General features: G+C 42.4%; 1 protein-coding gene across 1 annotated transcript in view; it reads right to left on the bottom strand.

The window, feature by feature from the left end:
• crim1 (cysteine rich transmembrane BMP regulator 1 (chordin-like)) overlaps positions 1–23388 on the bottom strand; it is a 124779-nt gene that overhangs the window by 29988 nt on the left and 71403 nt on the right. The window contains exons 3-5 of the mRNA XM_024419964.2: positions 20982–21224; positions 20024–20144; positions 19764–19885 (exon numbers count right to left, since the gene is read on the bottom strand). Coding sequence (XP_024275732.2) covers positions 19764–19885; positions 20024–20144; positions 20982–21224 — 486 coding nt within the window. The remainder of the gene's footprint in view (positions 1–19763; positions 19886–20023; positions 20145–20981; positions 21225–23388) is intronic.

The following is a 23388-nucleotide window of genomic DNA, read 5'->3' as shown; positions in this document are numbered from 1 at the left end:
CAGAGAACAGTTAATTCCCAGGAATCAATGGGACAGGAAAATTGGTTTCTACATGTTTACAATTACAGTGCCTGCCAATATGGCATGTGGGGTCTTTCATTTTCTGCTACTAATTTTGTCAATTAGTTGTGGTTCAATGAATAACAACGTGAGGGGGCGATACTGCATGCATGGTTGTCGCACTAGTGAGGGCTGTGAATTCACTCAACAATTTTCTAATCAGGCCCACTTCTGTTCATATATTCTCAGCTGCTGTTCCGTGTGTGTGTGAGCACCTCCCTCCTCGTATTGACTGCTACTGTATGGTGTGTATAAAGCACTGGGCGGTGTGTGTGTGTGTGTCTGGCGTCGAATTGAATAAATAGGAGGACGGTGTAACAGATTCCTAATGGTTTACTGTCGATTGTGATGGCATCAGTGTGTAGGTGTCATGCAAGGACATCTCTGTACAAGGCGTACAATACATACAATTCATGTATTTCAGGAGCAGTGTTCCAAGGTTCTGTTTGTGATTCATACCTGTATTTGTAGTATTTGTGTTTTCCTTCAAATATATTGAGCATTTGATGAGCCAACCTGGAGTGCAGGTGATGGAGATTTTGCCGGATGTGCACTTTTGGGACAATTCCATTGGATTGAACAATTCCATTGGACAATTCAATCAAGAGCATGTCAAAGTACTTGGAAGAAAATAAATACTATCTGAACCCATAGTTTATTCCATCCATGGTACAGTATGTGATCTGTGCTCTAGTTACAGTAGTGGGTTCTGTAAGGCAGAGTAGGTCATGTTCAGTATCAGTGCTGGGGGCTCCAGGGCTGCAGGCTGTAGTGGAACAGAGCTGACTGGAAGAGCCGGAGGAGAGCTGTGGGCCGGTCCTGGCTAATTAAGAGGAACATGACGGATGGCAATGCCGGATTCGCACAACTTCCTTCCCAGATGTTCACTGAGTGCCTGACTCTTGGGTATTATTCCCTTTATAAATGAAACAGTTAACCGCTGGCACATGAATACCACAGGCCAGCAACTCTATAGGCTAGCACAGCAAAACACTGTACTGTGTTAGGTGGCTGGGTGGCACCAAGGACACAGGAGATTCTGATGTTGTTCTTGTTGGGGGTTTTCTGCCAAATAGGAAACAACACATCCATACTATAGGTGTGTGATTGGACAGGGCTAGAGCAGGTCCCCTGGGACTATAATTTCTCAATATACATCTTGATTTAAAGCACTGTGACCATCCTGTTCACAGCTGTGCTTCAGTGCGTTATTGGTCCACTGCAGTTATGACTAAACCAATCAGAAGTTAGGGTTAGAGAGAGTTCCTTCCTGTTCACAGCTGTGATTCACCGTGTCATTGGTCCTTTGCTGCAGTGATGATGCATTTGAAGCGCATGATTATTCTCCACATGGTTATTTTAACCATGAGAATGAATGGGTCTTGGAGACTGACTGACTGTGTATGCAGTTCGATTGGGTAGAAACCAAGCTGAAGCCATAGTCTGATTCTCCACAGAGCTTATCTCCTTCTCTCCACACATAAGCAGGATGAGGTTTGCAGACAAAGACGATAATTTTGCAAGTTGTGGATTTTGATTGTTGCTGAGTGTTTTGGGACCTTCCTCTCTCAATAGACTTATCATTTGGCATTTGAACTGCCTCCATGACTGGGATATTTTTAGTATTACATTGTTATTTATTACTGCATTGTTGGGTTCAGAGCTGGCAACAAAGGCATTTCACTGTACTTGTGCATGTGACATTAAAACTAGAAATGTGATAATCATAATACCAGTATGTTTCTGCATTGTTTGGTGGGAATAGTTTTCCGACATGGAATGAATGGGTTTCCAGATTTTGGAGCCATTTGGGCTTTTCGGTTTTTGGTTGAATGGAACGACCATTTAGCTGCCAGACTAAAACAGTAAAACCTTATTTTTCTGGCAATATCAATCCAAAAATGCCATCCAAGGTGTCTGTCTCGTGGTGATTTCATTTTTATGAGCCTTCACAGAAGGGAATTCTTAAGGGGCTAACTGCATCCAAAAGCATTTTCATATTTCATATTTCCATTTGGAACACACGTCAGGGTCGCCCGTCTGGCCTGACGAAAATGATGTCATCAGTTCTAGTGGCTCTAGTGTGCGGGTATGCAAGCGAGGAGGCGTGCGTGTGTCTGTCTAATGGACAGCTTCCTGCCTGGATATATGCCTGCTGCAAGGATACAGAGCACTGACGGTGAACGTTTGACAGAAATGTGTTGGTTTTTAATCATAAAGAAATCCCTGTTATTGACTGCATTTTCACCCCGTAGACATGGTTGAATATATTAAGCATATAGCTAGATCCAGAAAGCTACAGCCATATAAATATTCTCAACTCAGCAGAAAAAGATCCTTTTTCAGGATAATTCATACAAATCCCAATAACTTCACAGACCTTCATTGTAAAGGGTTTAAACACTGTTTCCCATGCTTGTTCAATTAACCATAAACAATGAATGAACATGCACCTGTGGAACGGTCGTTAAGACACTAACAGCTTACAGACGGTAGGCAATTAAGGTCACAGTTATGAAAACTTAGGACACTAAAGAGGCCTTTCTACTGACTCTGAAAAACGCCAAAAGAAAGATGCCCAGGGTCCCTGCTCATCTGCGTGAATGTGCCTTAGGCATGCTGCAAGGAGGCATGAGGACTGCAGATGTGGCCAGGGCAATGAATTGCAATGTCCGTACTGTGAGACGCCTAAGACAGCTCTACAGGGAGACAGGATGGACAGCTGATCGTCCTTGCAGTGGCAGACCAGCCCAGATCTCAATCCCATTGAGCACATCTAGGAGGATGAGGGCTAGGGCCATTCCCCCCAGAAATGTCCTGGAATTTGCAGGTGCCTTGGTGGAAGAGTGGAGTAACATCTCACAGCAATAACTGGCAAATCTGGTGCAGTCCATGAGGATGAGATGCACTGCAGTACTTAATGCAGCTGGTGGCCACATCAGATACTGACTGTTACTTCTGACTTTGACCCCCCCTTTGTTCAGGAATACATTATTCCATTTCTGTTAGTCACATGTCTGTGGAACTTGTTCAACTTATGTCTCAGTAGTTGAATCTTGTTATGTTCATACAAATATGTACACGTTACATTTGCTGAAAATAAACGCACTTGACAGTGAGACAACGTTTCTTTTCTTTCTGAGTTTATATCCCCATAGTATTGCTGCCATAGCTCTGTTGATCCACAATCCACCTCCATAAAACCAAGCCAAACAACCGTTCAAACGGTAAACACTAAAGCAGGATCAGGCCTTTGAATCCTGGATCCCTCAGATGGAACTCACCATTATGTGACTGAAAAGTTAGAGTTTGGCAGGCAGCATATTACAGACAGCAAGGGCTATGAAACATCGATACTTTCTTCCATGGCCAAAGTGTTCATTCCCATTGGACATGCTCAAAAACACTCTTATTGCCAATGTGTTCCCCTTGGACATGCTCAAAGAAAGTCCTGCTCTCAGGTAAAGAAAAATATCCTCTTATTGGTAACTTTTAACAGGGCTTTATATCTCATTACCTGGAGGACAATTTCCTTTTATCATGGTGATGGATGATACTAAGTCCACTGTCTCTTAAGGGTTCAGGTAAACTCCTACAAAAAAAAAACTACTGCCTTGGGGTACGTTGAACCAATGGCCACCATATCCCAAACAAATAAGGATTACATTTGGTCAGTTTTATGCATAATATGCATCGATTTCTTTGCAATGTGTCATGCATATAGAGAACAGCCAAGGAAGTGAGAGAACAGCCAGGGAAGTGAGAGAACAGCCAAGGAAGTGAGAGAACAGCCAGGGAAGTGAGAGAACAGCTAAGGAAGTGAGAGAACAGCCAAGGAAGTGAGAGAACAGCCAGGGAAGTGAGAGAACAGCTAAGGAAGTGAGAGAACAGCCAAGGAAGTGAGAGAACAGCCAAGGAAGTGAGAGAACAGCCAAGGAAGTGAGAGAACAGCCAAGGAAGTGAGAGAACAGCCAGCCAGGGAAGTGAGAGAACAGCCAAGGAAGTGAGAGAACAGCCAAGGAAGTGAGAGAACAGCCAAGGAAGTGAGAGAACAGCCAAGGAAGTGAGAGAACAGCCAAGGAAGTGAGAGAACAGCCAAGGAAGTGAGAGAACAGCCAAGGAAGAACAGAGAGAACAGCCAAGGAAGAACAGCCAAGGAAGTGAGAGAACAGCCAAGGTGAAGAACAGCCAAGGAAGTGAGAACAGCCAAGGAAGTGAGAGAACAGCCAAGGAAGTGAGAGAACAGCCAAGGAAGTGAGAGAACAGCCAAGGAAGTGAGAGAACAGCCAAGGAAGTGAGAGAACAGCCAAGGAAGTGAGAGAACAGCCAAGGAAGTGAGAGAACAGCCAAGGAAGTGAGAGAACAGCCAAGGAAGTGAGAGAACAGCCAAGGAAGTGAGAGAACAGCCAAGGAAGTGAGAGAACAGCCAAGGAAGTGAGAGAACAGCCAAGGAAGTGAGAGAACAGCCAAGGAAGTGAAAGAACAGCCAAGGAAGTGAGAGAACAGCCAAGGAAGTGAGAGAACAGCCAAGGAAGTGAGAGAACAGCCAGGGAAGTGAGAGAACAGCCAAGGAAGTGAGAGAACAGCCAAGGAAGTGAGAGAACAGCCAAGGAAGTGAGAGAACAGCCAAGGAAGTGAGAGAACAGCCAAGGAAGTGAGAGAACAGCCAGGGAAGTGAGAGAAGGGAAAAAGTCCATTTGAGCAGCAGCAAGGGATGAAAAAAATAGACTGAATGACACTGAAGAGGTACAATGTCAAAACATATAACAAACATGCACCTGTGCGAAAGAGAGGCTATGACAGAGTAGCAGAGTCACACAAGGTCTTATCTGATGACATGGAGTCTGAGCTTGCTAAACATATCAAGAATTTTGCAGGCCAGTTTCATGGGCTTGTAGCCTCAAATGCAGAGAACTTGACACATCGAAACAACCACCCTGTCCCAGACAACTGGTCAAGACATGAAAGGGTAAGTGATATTGAACAGAGACATCTATATCTGAATGTGGGCATATATTTAAGATATACAATATACCACAACCCCATTCCATGAATTAAACTTTGACCTACCAACACCATTACCCACTGTCACAGGACACCCTCACCCATTTACCCCAAGGCGGCTCAACTTACCCTGTCCCTATGCTCAACTTACCCCATACCCGGGTTGTGTTAAGTTGTGCCATGAGACCACTTTTTTCGGATAAGCTATGTTTTCAAAACTGTTATGTTTACCTGAATTCTGATTATTTCCAGAATACACAACACCCTAAAATATACAGTATGTATATATCTTTGTTAGAAAGAATACTATATTTCCCTTGCTGTGGTGAGGCTGAATGTAAAAAAATGTCTCAACATACCCCACTCTCCCCTACATTCAGGAAGTGAACACTTCAGATTGTTAAATGGCTGAACCATGCATGCCATGTCACATACTACACATTTCGACCTTCATTCACCTTCTTTACCCTAAACTCTCTTTCCATATTCTCATAGGGGTGTGCTGCAGACATTTTCTGACTTAGCATTCCCATGATGTTAAAAAACGTAACATTTCCAAAAGCAACAAATGGCTGCCTGTCAAATAGATATATTGAAAGACACTAGTTACCATGGTGACAATAATCAAACAGTGCACCAGTTCGTTCCGCAGCCTCATTTTCATCGCTGCATGCCCTCAGGGAAATAAAGAGTGATCCAACACGCAACACACACACACACACACACACACACACACACACACACACACACACACACACACACACACACACACACACACACACACAGATACAAACACACAGACACAGCGTAACGTATGCTATGTCAACTGGATTACTGTTCAATCTATCAGTCAGTCTAATGGGTGCTGAGGTCAGTCACGGATAAGGCTGTTACGTTGACCGTATTACCGACACACCAACAGTCACGATTCATGACCGCAGTCCAAATTTCATATTAGCCATGGCTGATATCAGTTTCAGAGAATATTCAGCACAGCTTGCTAACTCTACATCCAAGCATGCATTTTCCTTAAAAGTGCAATATGCAGAAATCGCTCCGTCATTTACTGGTTGCAAAAAAATTGAATAGTTCGCCTAATTTCAGTTTATATGATAAAACATTGTATTGTCTAAACCACTCAGAATTGTTTTTCTCCATAGCCCAAAATATTGTATTTTCAGCTGTTTGAAGTTGGTATACAAAACCGAAAGTAAAAGACGCAAAAACTAAACAGAAGACCGGGAAGCATAGAAGTAACTTGCTCTATAATGTGCATTTCTATGTGAATTTGGTCAGGTCACCCAAAAAGTTACATATTGCAGAGAGAGAGAGAGAAAGAGAGAGATGATCCAATGTAGGTTATGTTAAACTTGACAAAAAGAAGAATAAATAAATAAAACAGATTAGTTTGACACATTTGATATTGAATACTCATGTTGTTTATGTTGCGTTTGTGTCTAATTTATGTCTTTCAGGCTGGTGTATTGGGGCGGCCTGTTCTGTCTGCATTTCAGACCAAAGCAAGACCATGTTTAAAGCTATGGATCTACTTAGTGTCACGTTCTGACCTTAGTTCCTTTGTTTTTGTCTTTGTTTTAGTATGGTCAGGGCGTGAGTTGAGGTGGGCAGTCTATGTTTGTTTTTCTATGTGGGTTTTTGAGTTCGGCCTAGTATGGTTCTCAATCAGAGGCAGCTGTCTATTGTTGTCCCTGATTGAGAATCATACTTAGGTAGCCTGGGTTTCACTTTTGGTTTGTGGGTGTTTGTTTTCTGTGTGAGTGTTTGGTCCACACGGTACTGTTTCGGTTTCCTTCGTTCACTTTATTGTTTTGTATTTCAGTGTTCAGTTCGTTTCATTAAATATTACATCATGAACACTGACCACACTGCGCTTTGGTCCGATCCTTCTTCCACCTCTGAATGCCGTTACACTTAGCCTCTATAAAGTATTTGAATGTATTTGCATTGTTGGTCTAGTGTGTTCTGTGTTATTTCTTTGTCTTTTCCAGTACTAACTGAATGGTAAATGAATGTATTTACAGTGTGATTACTGTGTGTTCTGTTCCTCCTGTCTCTATCCTCCATACTCTCCCTCTCCATACTGTCTTGTCATAATCACTGCAGCTCAACTTTTACTTAAGCAATAAGGCTTCAGGGGGTGTGGTATATGGCCAATATACCACGGCTGAGAGCTGTTCTTGTGCACAATACACGACGTGCCTGGACACAGCCTTTAGCCGTGGTATATTGGCCATACATCACAAACCCCCGAGGTGCCTTATTGCTATTATAAACTATTTACCAACGTAATTAGTGCAGTACAAATAAATGTTTTGTCATACCTGTGGTATAAGGTCTGATATACCGTGGCTATCAGCCAATCAGCATTCAGGGCGCGAACAATCCAGTTTATAATTGATGATAATCAACAGCCTCAATCAATGTAATTTGTTAGTCTAAATGTAATCTTGTATGTTTCTTATGCTTTAGGTACCCTACTACATGGCAATACACGGATGTGTGCACAGGGCTCATTCACAAGTACTCCTCGTTGAGAGACCAGACAGAGGAGGGATATGTAAGAACTCTTAAATGTTCCTACTTACATTAGTTCACACACGAATAAGCTTTTTACACCATTGTGCCTACCCAGACCACAATGTGCTGGATTATTTCTTCTCACATTTGGTTATTCCATCACACAATACCAGCGGCAAAACAAGACCATCTCTAGTTATGTAATTGACTGTCTGCTCCTCTGACCTCAGTCCCAATAATCCATCATGACATTTCTCATGTACCCTTTACAGTATGCAGCCATTCATATCCCATTTATTCTAATCCAGCCTTTATATTACACACCCTCCTATTTAAGGTCTCAAGTTCACTGCAGACATTTCGTTCCTCCCCTACCTCCTCACAGACAGGCTATGGATTTCCCATCAGACAAAACAATATGCTCCTATCCCCTACCATAAGAATAGAGGGGAATCCCTTTGCGGATGAGAGCCACATCCAACTCTTCCTGGATGGAGAGTATCTACTCAAGTAACTCCATGGGATTGGGAGTGGCCATGGGGGTCCATTTCATTTTTTATATTGAGTATGCAGCATCATTGAAAAGCACTATGCTGTTCAATCACAAATGTGTTCTGGGAATTGATGAGTGGGGTAAATTACCAGCAAATGTTGAATGGTAAACTTTTTGCTGAAGAGCGGGATAGGGGAGACCAGAGCACAAAGTATCGCGAGGTCAGATGTAACAGCCAAATGACTCAAATTAGAAACCACTTAGAAAGCTGTTTATCGATGTGCTAATGCTTTGTTAGTATCTCTACATACCTTTTTTTTAATCATTGACCTGTGAAACATTCGCCATGTATCTAAATATATCATTTTTATCACTAAGATGGGGTCTTTTGATTGGCATAGTTGATGACAATAATTATTATACTATTTTTAGTATAGGTTCCTATCTTGTTGTCGATACACATCAAATATTAAGGTTCGTCAACGGTTGACTATTTATTGATTGTATATTTGGATTTCTGTGAATTTCAAAGACAATCAAATGAATTTGTGACTTTACAAGTTTGCCACTCAATAATATATGTATTATTATTATTGTTAATAGTTTATTGTTATTATTATTATTTGTAGTAGAATTAGTACAGCAGTAGTAGTAATAGTATTGCTATTATTCATAATATAATACATGGGACATAAAATGTTCCTACAGGAACCTTAAATCAAATCGAAGTTTATTTGTCACATGCGCCGAATACAACAGGTGTAGACCTTACAGTGAAATGCTTACTCAATTAGTATTTGATAGCATTTCCTTTAAATTGTTAAACTTGGGTCATTAATCCTAGTAAAAATTCCCTGTCTTAGGTCAGTTAGGATCACAACTTTATTTTAAGAATGTGAAATAGTAGAGAGAATGAATTATTTCAGATTTTATTTATTTGATCACATTCCCAGCGGGTCAGAAGTTTACATACACTCAATTAGTATTTGGTAGCATTGCCTTTAAATTGTTGAACTTGGGTCAAACGTTTCGGGTAGCCTTCCACAAGCTTCCCACAATAAGTTGGGTGAATTTTGGCCCATTCCTCCTGACAGAGCTGGTGTAACTGAGTCAGGTTTGTAGGCCTCCTTGCTCGCACATGCTTTTCAGTTCTGGCCACAAATTTACTATAGGATTGAGGTCAGGGCTTTGTGACGGCCACTCCAATACCTTGACTTTGTTGTCCTTAAGCCATTTTGCCACAACTTGGAAGTATGCTTGGGGTCATTGTCCATTTGGAAGACTCATTAAGCATTCGGGGGAGAAGACCCAAACTGTGCATTCGGGGGAGAAGGGCCTTGGTCACGGAGATGATTGGTCACTCTGACAGAGCTCCAAAGTTGCTCTGTGGAGATGGGAGAACCTTCCAGAAGGACAACCATCTCTGCAGCACTCCACAAATCAGGCCTTTATGGTAGAGTGGCCAGACGGAAGCCACTCCCCAGTAAAAGGCACATGACAGCCTGCTTGGAGATTGCCAAAAGGCATCTAGAGGACTCTCAGACCATGAGCAAGAAGATTAACTGGTCTGATGAAACCAAGATTGAACTCTTTAGCCTGAGAGTCTGCCAAGAGTTTGGAGGAAACCTGGCACCATCCCTACAGTGAAGTATGGTAGTGGCAGCATCATGTTGTGGGGATGTTTTTCAGTGGCAGGGACTGGGAGAATAGTCAGGATTGGGGGAAAGATGAACGGAGCAAAGTACAGAGAGATCCTTAGTGAAAACCTGCTCCAGAGCACTTAGGACCTCAGACTGGTGCGAAGGTTCATCTTCCAACAAAACAATAACTCTCAGCACACAGCCAAGACAACGCAAGAGCGGCTTCGGGACAAGTCTCTGAATGTCCTTGAGTGGCCCAGCCAGAGCCCAGACTTGAACCCAATCGAACATCTCTGGAGAGGACTGAAAATAGTACAGTGATGCTCCCCACCCAACCTGACAGAGCTTGAGAGGATCTGCAGAGAAGAATGGGACAAACTCCAAAAATACAAGTGTGCAAAGGTTGTGGCGTCATACCCAGGAAGACTCGAGGCTGTAAAAACTGCCAAAGGTGCTTCAACAAAGTACTGAGTAAATGGTCTGAATACTTATGAAAATGCGATATTTGCAAAAAATGTCTTAAAACCTGTTTTTGCTTTGTCATTATGGGGTATTGTGTAGATTGATGAGGATTTTTTTTTAGAGTAAGGCTTTAACGTAAATTTATTTCAAAAGCGTCAAGGGGTCTGAATACTTTCCGAATGCACTGTACTTCCATTCATTTTTTTCAACTGGTACCAGGGGACCTTTAGACGACTCTTATGAGGCCTGTAGGCACCCTTGAGCAAAACAACTGATGCGTACATGTTCACATCTGCACAAATGGGTCATATTAGTGTGTTTCCCAAACTGTTCAGACGCTAGACAGAAGTTGGCAGATTGGCTTTACCGAAATCAGACGAGTCCCAAGACGCTTGTGGGGGGGGTCGTAGAGCAAAACGGAGAACACCATAGAGTATGTGAGTTTGTAGGCCAAACTGTTTGGACGCTACAGACGATTTCGTGAGAAGACCGATTTTCGGGATGTCTCATGGTCTGACCAACACCACTCTAGCACTGTCACCTTTCACCGCAGATTCGGAAGTGCGACATACTGTAGGCAGATAAGGTCGATTGAGACGCATCCAATGCAAAAAAACAGATATCTCTAAAACTGACAGGTTTTATAGGGATTTTTGTATTATGCTAATTTTATTTCCACAGGCGTGGACATCAACCTTAAGGGGTTAAAAGGTTCCTGGAGGCACCTTTAGGGGTTCCACCGGTGTTGCAATCTAAGGAACCTTTTCCTCCAGGAATCTCTTCTTTTTAAAATGTAAGGCAAGAAACAGTAGATGCATTTTTTAAATAAAATACTATAAAAATGATGCCAGAGGAATTATAAGCAAATCTTATCTGCTCAAAAAACTAGTGTAGCCCACAGCCATATGGCATAGCCAGATCAGGGCCTAATATAAGGATGACTCAGAATATGCTATTCTGTTCTTCTGAAATAGGCTAACATTTCTTCATATCATAATGATTCTTCAGACCTGCCTAAAATAAAGAATGGATTTATATAAGGCTATATATTACATGGATTTATTATACTTTTTCAAATGTAGATCTTGCGAAAAGGTCTGGATCAGTGGCTTGTGGACTATGCATGGAAGCCAGAGATGCTAAACACGTGTGTTAATTAACAGTCAATTGCCGTGGGACCAGCAGTTATTTGCATGAAAGTTACCGGCTGACAAAACGTCGGGACTGCCACAGCCCCAGTCACGGATTTAAAAACAAAAAATACTCGGTGTAGAGCAACACTCAAGAGCAACACTCAAACCACTTAGTTAACCAACTCTTACTCGTACACCGTGTGAGTGTTTTTGACTGCTAACAAAATTCGCAATAAGCTAAGGCCTACAGTTCCATGCAACGGCAAGCAAGCAAGCATGAACAACTACAAACTTCACACCTATATAATTTAACCCCAAACTCCTACAGAAAGCCTGTATTCAGTGAACCAATTTTGGTTTAGTCTGCAGCTCTTTGTAAGGAGAGCGTGTGAGTGTGTGAGGAGGGAGAACAAGGAGAGAGCAAGTACTCCTGAGCTAGTACTCCACACAGACACATGCACACATACATACACTCCGTAGGAGCCTCCTAGCACATAAGCTGTGAGCTCCTGGGGAGAAGAAGGGCAGAAGCAAGAATAAAACACTCATAACCTGCTGGTGTATGAGAGGAGTAGAGGATTTAAATAATATACTGTACCATCTAAACTTCTTCAATGGTATACTTCATCCCAGGACCACTGTGACTACTATAGCTACGTTTTAGAACGGATTTATTTTCTTCTGATATCTGTAAAAATATGTGTCTGCACATAATTACAAGCTGATTGAAGTGGCCTTTTAAGTTTAAAATGAAAAGGTTTCGCCTGCCAACGGGCTTCATTTGTTACGTATACATGAAAATGGCATTAACAGCAGTCCAATCCTATGGTACTTGTGTGCAAATCAAATCAAATTCATTTATATAGCCCTTCGTACATCAGCTGATATCTCAAAGTGCTGTACAGAAACCCAGCCTAAAACCCCAAACAGCAAGCAATGCAGGTGTTGAAGCACGTTGGCTAGGAAAAACTCCCTAGAAAGGCCAAAACCTAGGAAGAAACCTAGAGAGGAACCAGGCTATGAGGGGTGGCCAGTCCTCTTCTGGCTGTGCCGGGTGGAGATTATAACAGAACATGGCCAAGATGTTCAAATGTTCATAAATAACCAGCATGGTCAAATAATAGGTCTGGGACAGGTGGCACGTCCGGTGCACGTCCGGTGCATAGATATATAATATATTATAGATTATACTAGTCATATACTCGTCGTGTACTTTCCCATGGTAGAAAACAACAGTCAGTTGTTGAATTGAGGTTTGATAAACACACAGAAGGTTGTTTGCAGCAGACAATGTTCTCCAGGGTTATTACCAACATCATGTATATAGAAAACAGAGGTCTCCACCTGTTCCTCTGTACTAAACCTCCCATGTAATGTCCTATCTCTTAGTTATCAGGAACAAGTGAGAAGCATGCACTCCTGTTGCACTCCTCTCCAACCCTTCTGTCTGTCTGTGTGTCTGTGTGTCTGTCTGTCTGTTATTCTCTGTTCTTGTCCAGTTCTCTCCTCCTTTCCCCTCCCATGCCATTCCCCTACCCACGCTCCTCTTTGTCTGGACCATACCAACCACCTCCCCCTCCTTCCATGCTAGCTAGCCAGATCCCTTCATTCCCCCATGCCGCCGCACCCTCATGTTTTGGCTGTGCTGCTGAGACAGAGACTAAATAATGTGATAACATGCAGCACTCGACAGGTGTGCCTCCCTCCTCTCCCTCAGCTCTGTGGATGAACAGAATAACCCACCAGACAGGCAGGCAACAACATGATGTTGCAAATCAAGGCTGCATCACACAAACACCTTCAGAGTTTAGAATAATGTGAATGTATTGAGTGATAGTGCTTACTGCTTACAGCGATGCAATGAAATGTAAACAACATCTGATCTCACAATGGCTCCCAGGCCGGGTCAATTGTTGTTCTCCTCCAAATACTTCACAGGTTAAGTTGCTGTGCCTACTCAGTCACTGTGTTCCAATGTCTACTTTCATTTTTTAAATTTAACTAGGCAAGTCAATTAAAAAACAAGTTCTTATTTACAATGGTGGTCTACCCGGAAAACACTGGGCAAGTCCTATGGGACTCCAAATCACAGCCAGATGTGATACAGCCTGGATTCGAACCAGGGACTGTGGTGACACCTCTTGCACTGAGATGCAGTGCCTTAGACCACTGCGTCACCCTGGAACCCTCAGCACAATACTACCATACTACACTGAACATAAATATAAATGCAACAATTTCAAAGATTTGACTGAGTTACAGTTCAAATAAGGAAATCAGTCAATGTAAATAAATTCATTAGGCCCTAATCTATGGATTTCACATGAACGGCAATACAGAAATGCATCTGTTGGTCACAGATACCTTTAAAAAAAGGTAGGGGCGTAGATCAGAAAACCAGTCAGTATCTGTTGGTCACAGATACCTTTAAAAAAAGGTTGGGGCGTAGATCAGAAAACCAGTCAGTATCTGGTGAACACCATTTGCCTCATGCAGCTTATGTCTGCCAATACCATGACCCCACCTCCACCATGGGGCACTCTGTTCACAACGTTGGCATCAGCAAAACACTCGCCCACATGACGACATACACGCTGTCTGCCATCTGCCCAGTACAGCTGAAACCAGGATTAATCCGTGAAGAGCACAATTATCCAGCGTGCTAGTGGCCATCGAAGGTGAGCATTTGCCACTGAAGTCTGTTACGACGCCGAACTGCAGTCAGGTTAAGACCCTGGATAGGATGATGAGCATGCAGATGAGCTTCCCTGAGACAGTTTCTGACAGTTTGTGCAGAGATTATTTGGTTGTACAAACCCACAGTTTCATTAGCTGGGTGGCTGGTCTCAGACGATCCCGCAGGTCAAGAAGCCAAATGTGGAGGTCCTAGGGTGGTGTGGTTACACGTGGTCTGCAGTTGTGAGGCAGGTTGGACGTACTGCGGACATTCCTGCGGTCAGCATGCCAGTTGCAAGCTCCCTCAAAACTTGAGACATCTGTGGCATTGTGTTGTGTGGCAAAACTGCACATTTTAGACTGTCCTTTTATTGTCCCCAGTACAAGGTGCACCTGTGTAATGAGCATGCTGTTTAATCAGTTCTTGATATGCCACTCCTGTCAGTTGGATGGATTATCTTGGCAAAGGAGACATTCTCACTAACAGGGATGTAAACTAATTAGTGCACAAAATTTGAGAAAAGTAAGCTTTTTGTGCATATGGAACATACACAGAACAGATCTACCGCTTCTTAGACTTGCTTTCAATAAGAATGACAGATCTATAAACGCACATTTTTATGTGAATTAGGAAGGGTCGCCCAAAAAGTTACATATTGCAGCTTTAAATACTTATTTTCTGTTAATTTGAGTACTTTCAAAAAATGTGTCCCGAACCAACTATTGGAAGTATTTGATATGTATTTTCAAATAATTTCCTATTCCCTACTATTTGAAAGTATTTTCAAATACTTCTTTCAAATACTATTTTCAAATACCTGGGTTAAATGCATTGGAGTGTATTTGAGTCAGTATATTTTTGTATTTTTATTTCCAAATACATTCCAATATTGAACAACCTGTCTTTTCAAGTAAAAAATATCAAAATACTTACTTCCAAATGTCTTTGAAAGTAATTGAAATACCCTAAATAGCATTTGAATTCAGGTCTGAGACTAGTATGGATATTGGAACAGAGTCAGTGTTTCTGAGTGGATTACCTTTAGTCAACTTCCTGTTTCTAAAGCCAATAACAGCACCAGGTTCTCCTCTGACTGAGCGGTCCAGGAATGTGTTGTTTACTCTAACCGCTGTCTGTGAACTGACATAACATTAGTCACTGATCAAGCCAGAGTGGGGTTTAAGGTACCGGTAAGTAGCAATCTCTCAAAATAGCGGACTGCCTCTGTTGAACATTCCGAGGCTCCTTCGTAACTTGATGTGTGTTAATCTGGCCATGGCTGTAAAATAGAGCACATTGTTCTGTCTGGCTTACTCCACGTCATCCCTGAGCAACCCGGCCCTATACACAGCCAGGGATTATCCCTGGGCTAATTTCTTAAGGTTGGGTACACGCACTGCTTTTGGAAAGCTGAGACCGGGGCTGGCATAGCAAAGTTATTACTCAAAAAGGGAAAAGGAGCCTATGAAGAACCAACAACGTGAGATCAAGACGTTTAAGGTGGTTTCCCGTCTCTCTCTCTCAGACCATGTGATGAGCAGATTACATAAACTGTCAATCACCTGCCTCACTATGACAACCACTAGTCTTGTTTCAACCACCAGCCTGCCCTTTTCTCTTCTCTCTCAGCCCTAAAATGGGCAGTCTGAATAAACCTGAATCGGCCTAAGCATGAATGATCTGAAAGTCAATAGGGTGTGTTCTGCTTTCATCAGAGAGAATCATGTCTGATTCACAGAGACAGATAAATAAGTAATCATATAGTCTGTCAGTCTGTGTGCATGCGTTACACATATGATATATGTTTATGCAAAGACTGATGGGAAAATTGAACGATGTCAATGCAGTCGGATCAGTCTGCAGAAAAGTAATGGCTGTCTAAATGCTGTTAGATAGCAACAGCTTGACTGGGAATAACATCAGCCTGCTTCTGTCTCTATTCGTTGCAGGGCATGAATAGGCACTTACAGTATGTCATCTCTGAAGTTGGCCGACCCCAGGTGGTGAGGGTAGGCAACATCACCTCTGCCACGCTGACCCTCAACACGGGAGGGCCCCACAATTACACACTCGATCCAAAAGCCACACACATTCAATAGAAATGCTATCGTAAAGTCTATCTGCCCTAACAGCCAGAAGAGATTGCCAGCTTTTCCAGCTCCTTTGTCACCAACAAGACAAAAGGCTTCACTTTCCATTTCCTCTGAGCATCTCCAGCACAGACAACATCACAGAGTATCAAAGGAACATACATAAGAACTGACACATTGACTAGAAAGCAGATGAATTGTGTGTGTAAGAGCTACAGTATATACCTCTCTCAGTTGCCTCCATGACAGGAGCAGACTGAGCCCACAAACTTGACAAAAACCTACGATGGTTCAACCAGAAAGGCTGGTCTGAATGGCTAGTTCACTTTAACTTCATTCAGTAAGTGTTTCCAAATGAAATGTTATCATCAGCATGTCGTCATGTCTCTCCTCCTCTTTTAACATGAGGAACAAGCAGAATGTCATTCACCTATTAACTTATAGCCTACCTGTATCAGCAAGACACAATAATGGAGCTTCACCACACATGCTCAATAACTTATGGGCACATTCGTACAATAATCACCTTTCTCTTCACCAATGAGCATAAATCTTGGGACATGTTTATTTGTCAACTTACCCCTTGTTCTCTCACTTGCTGAAGTTGGAGGGGGGGGGATACAGTCTTAACTCTTCAATTCAGTTAAGACTGTATTCGATTGAACTATTGACAAGAACCTCGATTATCTGGCTAGAGGAGAGATCCCGGTCACACACGCATAGAGCACACGCACACTTGTACACACACACGCGTACACACACGTGTACATACACACACAACCTGATGAAATGCATATCTCCAATGCAGGAGGGTGAGATTACAGTCTGAGGAGGAGGCTACCTGGTCCCTAACTGTGTGTGCGTGTGTGTGTGTGTGTGTGTGTGTGTGTGTGTGTGTGTGTGTGTGTGTGTGTGTCTCAGCAGCAGGCTCCAAGGCCATTTCATTCCAAACATGCTCTGTGGAGTGCCTCAGCTGTCTCATGTCTCGTCTGCTGCTGCTAACATTTGCTGTCAGAGTGGGACAACAGAAGCCTGCAGACACCACTGTTTGCTGATGGCTTCCACAGTTCATCCAGTCAAACCTTCCTTCTTATGTCCTGGCCATGTTCTGTTTGTGTTCCCTGAATAGGGTTTCCAACACAGATGGTTGTGAGGAGGTACAGTTGGAAGACAGACATGACATCTTATAGTCCTTTGATAGTTCTGCTGGCTGACTTTGGACATCTTTTATGTCCATTCAACTGCCTTTCATTGAAAGGGTGGGCACACATCGGAGAGAAAAGCAACAGTGGAATCTGGTTTAACAGCTAAATCAAGGAGTCTGGGTCAATACTTGTCTGTGAAGTATAGATTGTCCAATGAACACCACAATACAGCTGTTGAGCGTTTCAGTTCCCCTGTAGCAAAACACACTGAAAAACTCTTGTCAGTAGTCATTGATTGAGAACAGTATGTTCCAAACACACACACACACACACACCACACACTTTATCTTGGCCAGGTCGCAGTTGCAAATGAGAACTTGTTCTCAACTAGCTTACCTGGTTAAATAAAGGTGAAATAAAATTTTAAAAACTCACAATCACACACGCTCAAAAATGGTGTATGTGTCAGCCATACTTAGCAGCCAGCCACAAGTGCTTATCAAAGATGATATCTGTGTAAGTAGTATCTATAGCCCTCCTACTAAGCTGTGGTTGTGTATGTCTTAAGCATCACCCTCAGGGTTTATCATGTTGTCTTTGTGTGTTTGTTAATTAATGGGAATCACGGCAAGCCTTGAAGAGGTCAGGTAGGATTACAGCAGAGATGCAGTGTTGCAGTGTGTGTGTATGTTTATGTGTGTGTGTTGTGGGGGTGACGTGTGCTCAACAGCTGTTGTTATATTGATCCCCAGATCAGTTTCCACCCTTTAGGGATGAGTTCATCTTCACTCCCCATTTCCTTTCCACCCTCCACCCCCTTCAGCCACAGAATATTCATTCATCTCCTCCCTCCCTAATTTCCTGCTTCCCGCTCTCCTTCCCTACAATTCCCTTCATCCAGGCAGATAAAGCCACCATAGAACCAGATGTTCAATCAGGTTATATTTCTGTTTTGTGTTTTGCTGTTCCCAGGACAGATCTCTGAATGCATTGCTCTTTGTTCTGAAATCACCAAATAAACAAAGCAGGATGTAGGGATGACACAGACCCCTGGCTGCACATCGCCAACAGATGCTTGTTCTAGCTAGTAGGGCTAAGAGGGGATGGGAAGTGCAGTGCTGCCTGTCACACCCTTTCCCCTGTCGCCCCAACGTCAACCAACGGAAAAATCTCCTCCTTGCTACAGTAGATTCGCTTTTCACGCGTCATTTGCAACATATGTCACGGCTCAGACCTCCTGTCAGAGCCAAGGAGCAATCTTTTCAAATGTATTCGTTTTTTTTTTTAAGATACTAGAGATTTCCCTTTTTAAAAAAGCAAGGTCTTTAAATGATTCTTTAAAGGCTGGCTCACCCTTTAAAGTTGACCGCCACCCATAATGTGGGCTCCATAAATCATTGAGAATTTGCTTTCATTTGAAAAGTATCATCTGCCCATTCAACCACCTCTCTCTTACTCCTCGCTAATTTGCACTCTTTTTCAACCTGCAGAATCTAAGGCAGAAAAGCTGCTGGGGTTGATGAAACGGAGCACATCGAGGAGAAATTGTCTTCTTCTGCTTACAATCCCACATGAATAAACACGACTATGTACTATAGAATACTATAGTACTTACTATAGAATTACGTAGTAAACTGTAGTATACTTTAGAATGCTACAGTGTGTGTGTGTGTGTGTGTGTGCACAAATATCATACCACCAAGACATGCTAATCTCTCACCATTACAATAACAGGGGAGGTTAGCATTTTATATCATACCCCCAAAACATGCTAACCTCTCACCATTACAATAACAGGGGAGATTAGCATTTTTTTTGTGGGGGTGGGGGTGGATGATATTTGTGCATCTATAACTTTCTCACACATCATTATTCATGATTCATTCAGAATGATCCATAATCATGGTAGCATCCACATGAATGTAGAAGTGTTTAGAAATGTATTATATTCTTATTTACAATAAAAGTGACTCCAAAATGACACAATACATGATTTACCATTCATTTCTATTGGGCACAAAATATTCTGAAACAATCAAAACAAAAGCAAACATTGAGTCACAAGCTTGTGTGCTATGAATATGGGACCAGGTACTTTTTATTTCTTTATTTGAATTTGTCCCAATACCTTTGGTCCTTAAAATGGGGGGGGGTGCAGTCATTTCTAAGCAGTTCACACGATATGGATGAAAATACCCTCAAATTAAAGCTGACAATCTGCACTTTAACCTCAAGGTCATTGTATCAAAGTGCTGGAGCACAGAGCCAAAACAAACAAAAATGGCCCAATACTTTTGGAGCTCACTGTAAATATTTTCACGTCATCTTAGTGATATCTCCTAACCCCCCGTTGGCCTGGCACGGTAAAATATTATTTTAAAAATGACCGGAGCAGAAAGCAGGAAAACAAGGCTTTGCCATCCATCCTGTATCACTCATTCCTTAATAATAGCTCAGAAACAGTGAGATGGGAGCTGTGTGGTTCAGGCCAGAACCAAGCGGAGTAAGCAAGTAAACTCACCGTTGATGCACTCGTACACATCACAGCATTGCCCGGGGTTACCGTTGCCGTGGAAGACCACCTCGGGGGAGCTCCCGGCAGTGCATTGCGGGAACCTACACAGGCCGGGCAAACACTCACACCTAGAGATGGGATGGAGAGAGGGGGAGTTAGTACACATCAGATGGACACACCCTCACACCTGACTGTCCTTGACTACTTTTTAGGACTGCCAAAGAGAGTGTGATGATTGTTGCATTCAGAGGGAGGTTGAGGCTCACCTGGTGGGAAGGGTGCAGCAGCCGTCTGCGGTGAGACGCACCTGGGTCTCATAGCTGTCAGGTGGACACTGAACCTGCTGGACACGAGGGCACTCCACTGTGCTGCAGTCCACACTAAACACTAGGTAGGGTACAACACAAAGACAATCATTATAGAGGTAGCAGTAGGGCTCAAATTGGATTGAGAGCAAATCAAGAAAACAACTGTAAACTATCAAGTATGTGGTTTTATATAACTAATATTCCTCTTTCTGTGTTTGCTATGAAGCTATGATCCTCCTTGCGCGTGTTTGTGGCAATTACCCTGACTTGTAAAAACCCTTGTAGAGGAGTGTGTGGTGTGTGTTAATGTAGAGGAGTGTGTGGTGTGTGTTAATGTAGAGGAGTGTGTGGTGTGTGTTAAGAAAACCGACGTGAACAGGGAGATCACGGAACCGGCACATTCCTATCCTAGCTGAACACCTCCTCTATTACATCTTGCCTATGCCACTCGGTCATTGCTCATCCATATATTTATATGTTTATATTCTTATTCCATTCCTTTACTTAGATTTGTGTGTATTAGGTAGTTGTTGTGGAATTGTTAGATTACTTGTTAGATATTGCTGCACTGTCGGAACTAGAAGCACAAGCATTTCGCTACACTTGCAATAACATCTGCTAACCATGTGTATGTGACCAATAAAATTTGATTGAGCAACCATTCCTTCTGTTGGCTACGGCCTACGTTACGCCATTCCACAGCTCAGAGGTGATAAACCGCTGGCATACAGATACAGCTGCCATTCATGAGTGTAAACACATTCATATGTAGCCTACAATTTGGCCATTGAGTTTGGGAAATTCTACAAATTCAATATTATTAGTATTATTACTACTACAATGATCTAAGTATCAGAATATTAAACAATTATTGCCATGTCACATATAGTTGCTGGGAATTGTTATTGGTAGCCACCTGGTTTGCACTCGTATAGATCGCAGCATTCTCCAGGCTTCCCAGAGCCCTTGGACACCAGAATGTTGAGGTATCCAGGCTGGCACACCTTCCTCAGGCACCCTGCAGGGCTGCAGACACAGCGGCTGGGCAGGGGACAGCACTCTCCAGGGGGTGCGTAGCCTTCGATTAGCACCGAGTCCTCAGGGCAGCGGGGTGAGAACTGCACCTCACACCGCGCCTTGGAACAGTCAGGCCGCTCCTCTGCAAAAGAGAGAGATCAGATTGTCCATTGTAGCGTTAAACCAATATTTGTACAGTTATAGATTAAATAATCTGCCCTGTCTGTTATTTTCAGTGTAATGGGTTAAAAACATTTCAAGGAATTTCAAACTGAAACTTTAAAACATGACTGTTTTTCTCACGGAATGTTTCTCAAAGGATCACACTTGCAACACCCTATCTTAACATAGCAGGCGCAAAAGAAAAGCCTGAATGGCATTTCTTTCTTTCTGGTCCTGATGAGAAAAAAAATGTTGGGGGAGGTTTTCTTCTGCACTGTTCAACCAATCCAGTAAATATGGAGGAGGAGTTAAGATGGAGTGTCGACTTGTTAACGTCCGAAAGCGGAAGTCGTTTCACAGGCTCTCTTTCCATTTCCCCTGAAAACCGAATGCATCTGGTTATTACCGACCACGTAGAGGGTGGGGACACCAAGAAAACTGGGCAAGGCGTTAGAGGAATCAGGAATGTTATTGCTAACCTTTAAGAAAGAACATTCAAGGAACTAAAAAGTGCCAACTGGGCAGTCAATCAAATTGACTACTGACCATTCAGGTCAAAGTCCAAGATTTTATACACATAATCAGTACGACTCTGACCTTTAGAGAAACAGAGAGCGAGATTAAGGAAGTATAAAGTGCACCCGAGGGGCAGGTAAAACAAGCATTGAGCATTGATGTGAATGTGAATGAAGTGTAAATGTCAACTGATGGAATGATGAGTAGAGTACACAAACAGGAACTGAGAGAAGTGTGAAGTGCTAACCCCCTCTCTTTCAGGATAACACACAGACGCAGGAGGCCAACTGGCCGACAGTTGAACACACGCACGCACACACACATGCACACACACGCACACGTCAAACACTGCAAAATTAAAAGCTAATCCACTTTATAACAGCCTCCAAGTCTGGCATGGCATGGCAGCAAGGTACAAGGCTGGGCTGAAGCTCTAGAGGTACCTCTAGAAGGTTAGATCTTTCTGAGTGAAGCCGGGCCTACTTGCCGCTGAGTTACGACTGGCTTTTAAGTGTTGTTCTTATTGTTTTTGCTGGACTTGAAGAGGAAAGAGTTTCACCATAGGGTTGGACAAAAGCTTCTGTAGTATAATGATTTTCTGTGACGGGTAAAGTTGAACTAGCACGCTGTGAAGTTAGGCTCCAGCTACCTCAGCAAAGGGCCTGTCTGGTAAGGCCAATCTAGAATTCTATAATGACTGCAGACTAGCAAAAACACTATTGAAGACAAGTTAGACAACAGTGTTGGGGAAGCTACTCTGAAAATACTGTTTACCAAGCTACCAATTACTTTACACTGGAAGAAGTTAAGCGACATTAAAACTACCCTTAAGAAAAATATGGTTTATTTCAATAAAGTTACTTTGAAAAAGTAGTTCACTACATCTAAACTAGTTTGTGAAAAATGATCATATGTAAATATGAAATGTCATAGATTACAAATTGCAAGAATAGATCACTTTGGGCCATATGTTAATAGAATGTGTAATTCTTCTTATTAAACACAAAAACGATGTTTCAAGTGAGAATTAGGCAGGTCTGATGCCGAAAAAGGAAGGAAATGATTACCTACTTTACACATATTTTATCACATTTTTTCAAGAGTAGTGTGTAGTTCCAGTAATTAGCTACACCACTACATGTCAAAAAAGCAATTAACTACTGAAAACAATACCTACATTTGAATTTAGTTCAACGGCCATTAAGCTACTGCAAAATGTAGTTAAATTACTAGTTAAACTACATGTAGTTCACTACTCCCCAACACTGAAAGACAAGGATAGCTTTCTGTTTGTTGTATCTCTTTTTCACATCATATCAGGATCTCATGCAAAGCAACAAAGAAGGAAAAAGCAGAAATGGTTTAATCTTACGAGATAATGATTCTGGTCTCTTTAATTAAAAGTTTTAGCCGAGCTCAGAGCTGTATAGAAAATACTGGAAAAAGTATTATAGAATCTGCCTTTGTACTAACTTGACATTGGCTCTTAAAAAACACATTTGCCATATTAAATGCATGTATTCTGTCTTTCTACTGGAAGTTACTGATTCTGTGTGATGTCGGACAGAGAAAGAGAGAAAACGAGAGAAAGAGGACCCTAAAAGAGAGCAGTGATACTCTGAGAGGAG

The sequence above is a fragment of the Oncorhynchus tshawytscha genome, linkage group LG11, assembly GCF_018296145.1.
Source record: "Oncorhynchus tshawytscha isolate Ot180627B linkage group LG11, Otsh_v2.0, whole genome shotgun sequence".
NCBI classification, from domain to species: Eukaryota; Metazoa; Chordata; class Actinopteri; order Salmoniformes; family Salmonidae; genus Oncorhynchus; species Oncorhynchus tshawytscha.
This window is presented reverse-complemented; position numbering and strand designations above follow the sequence as displayed.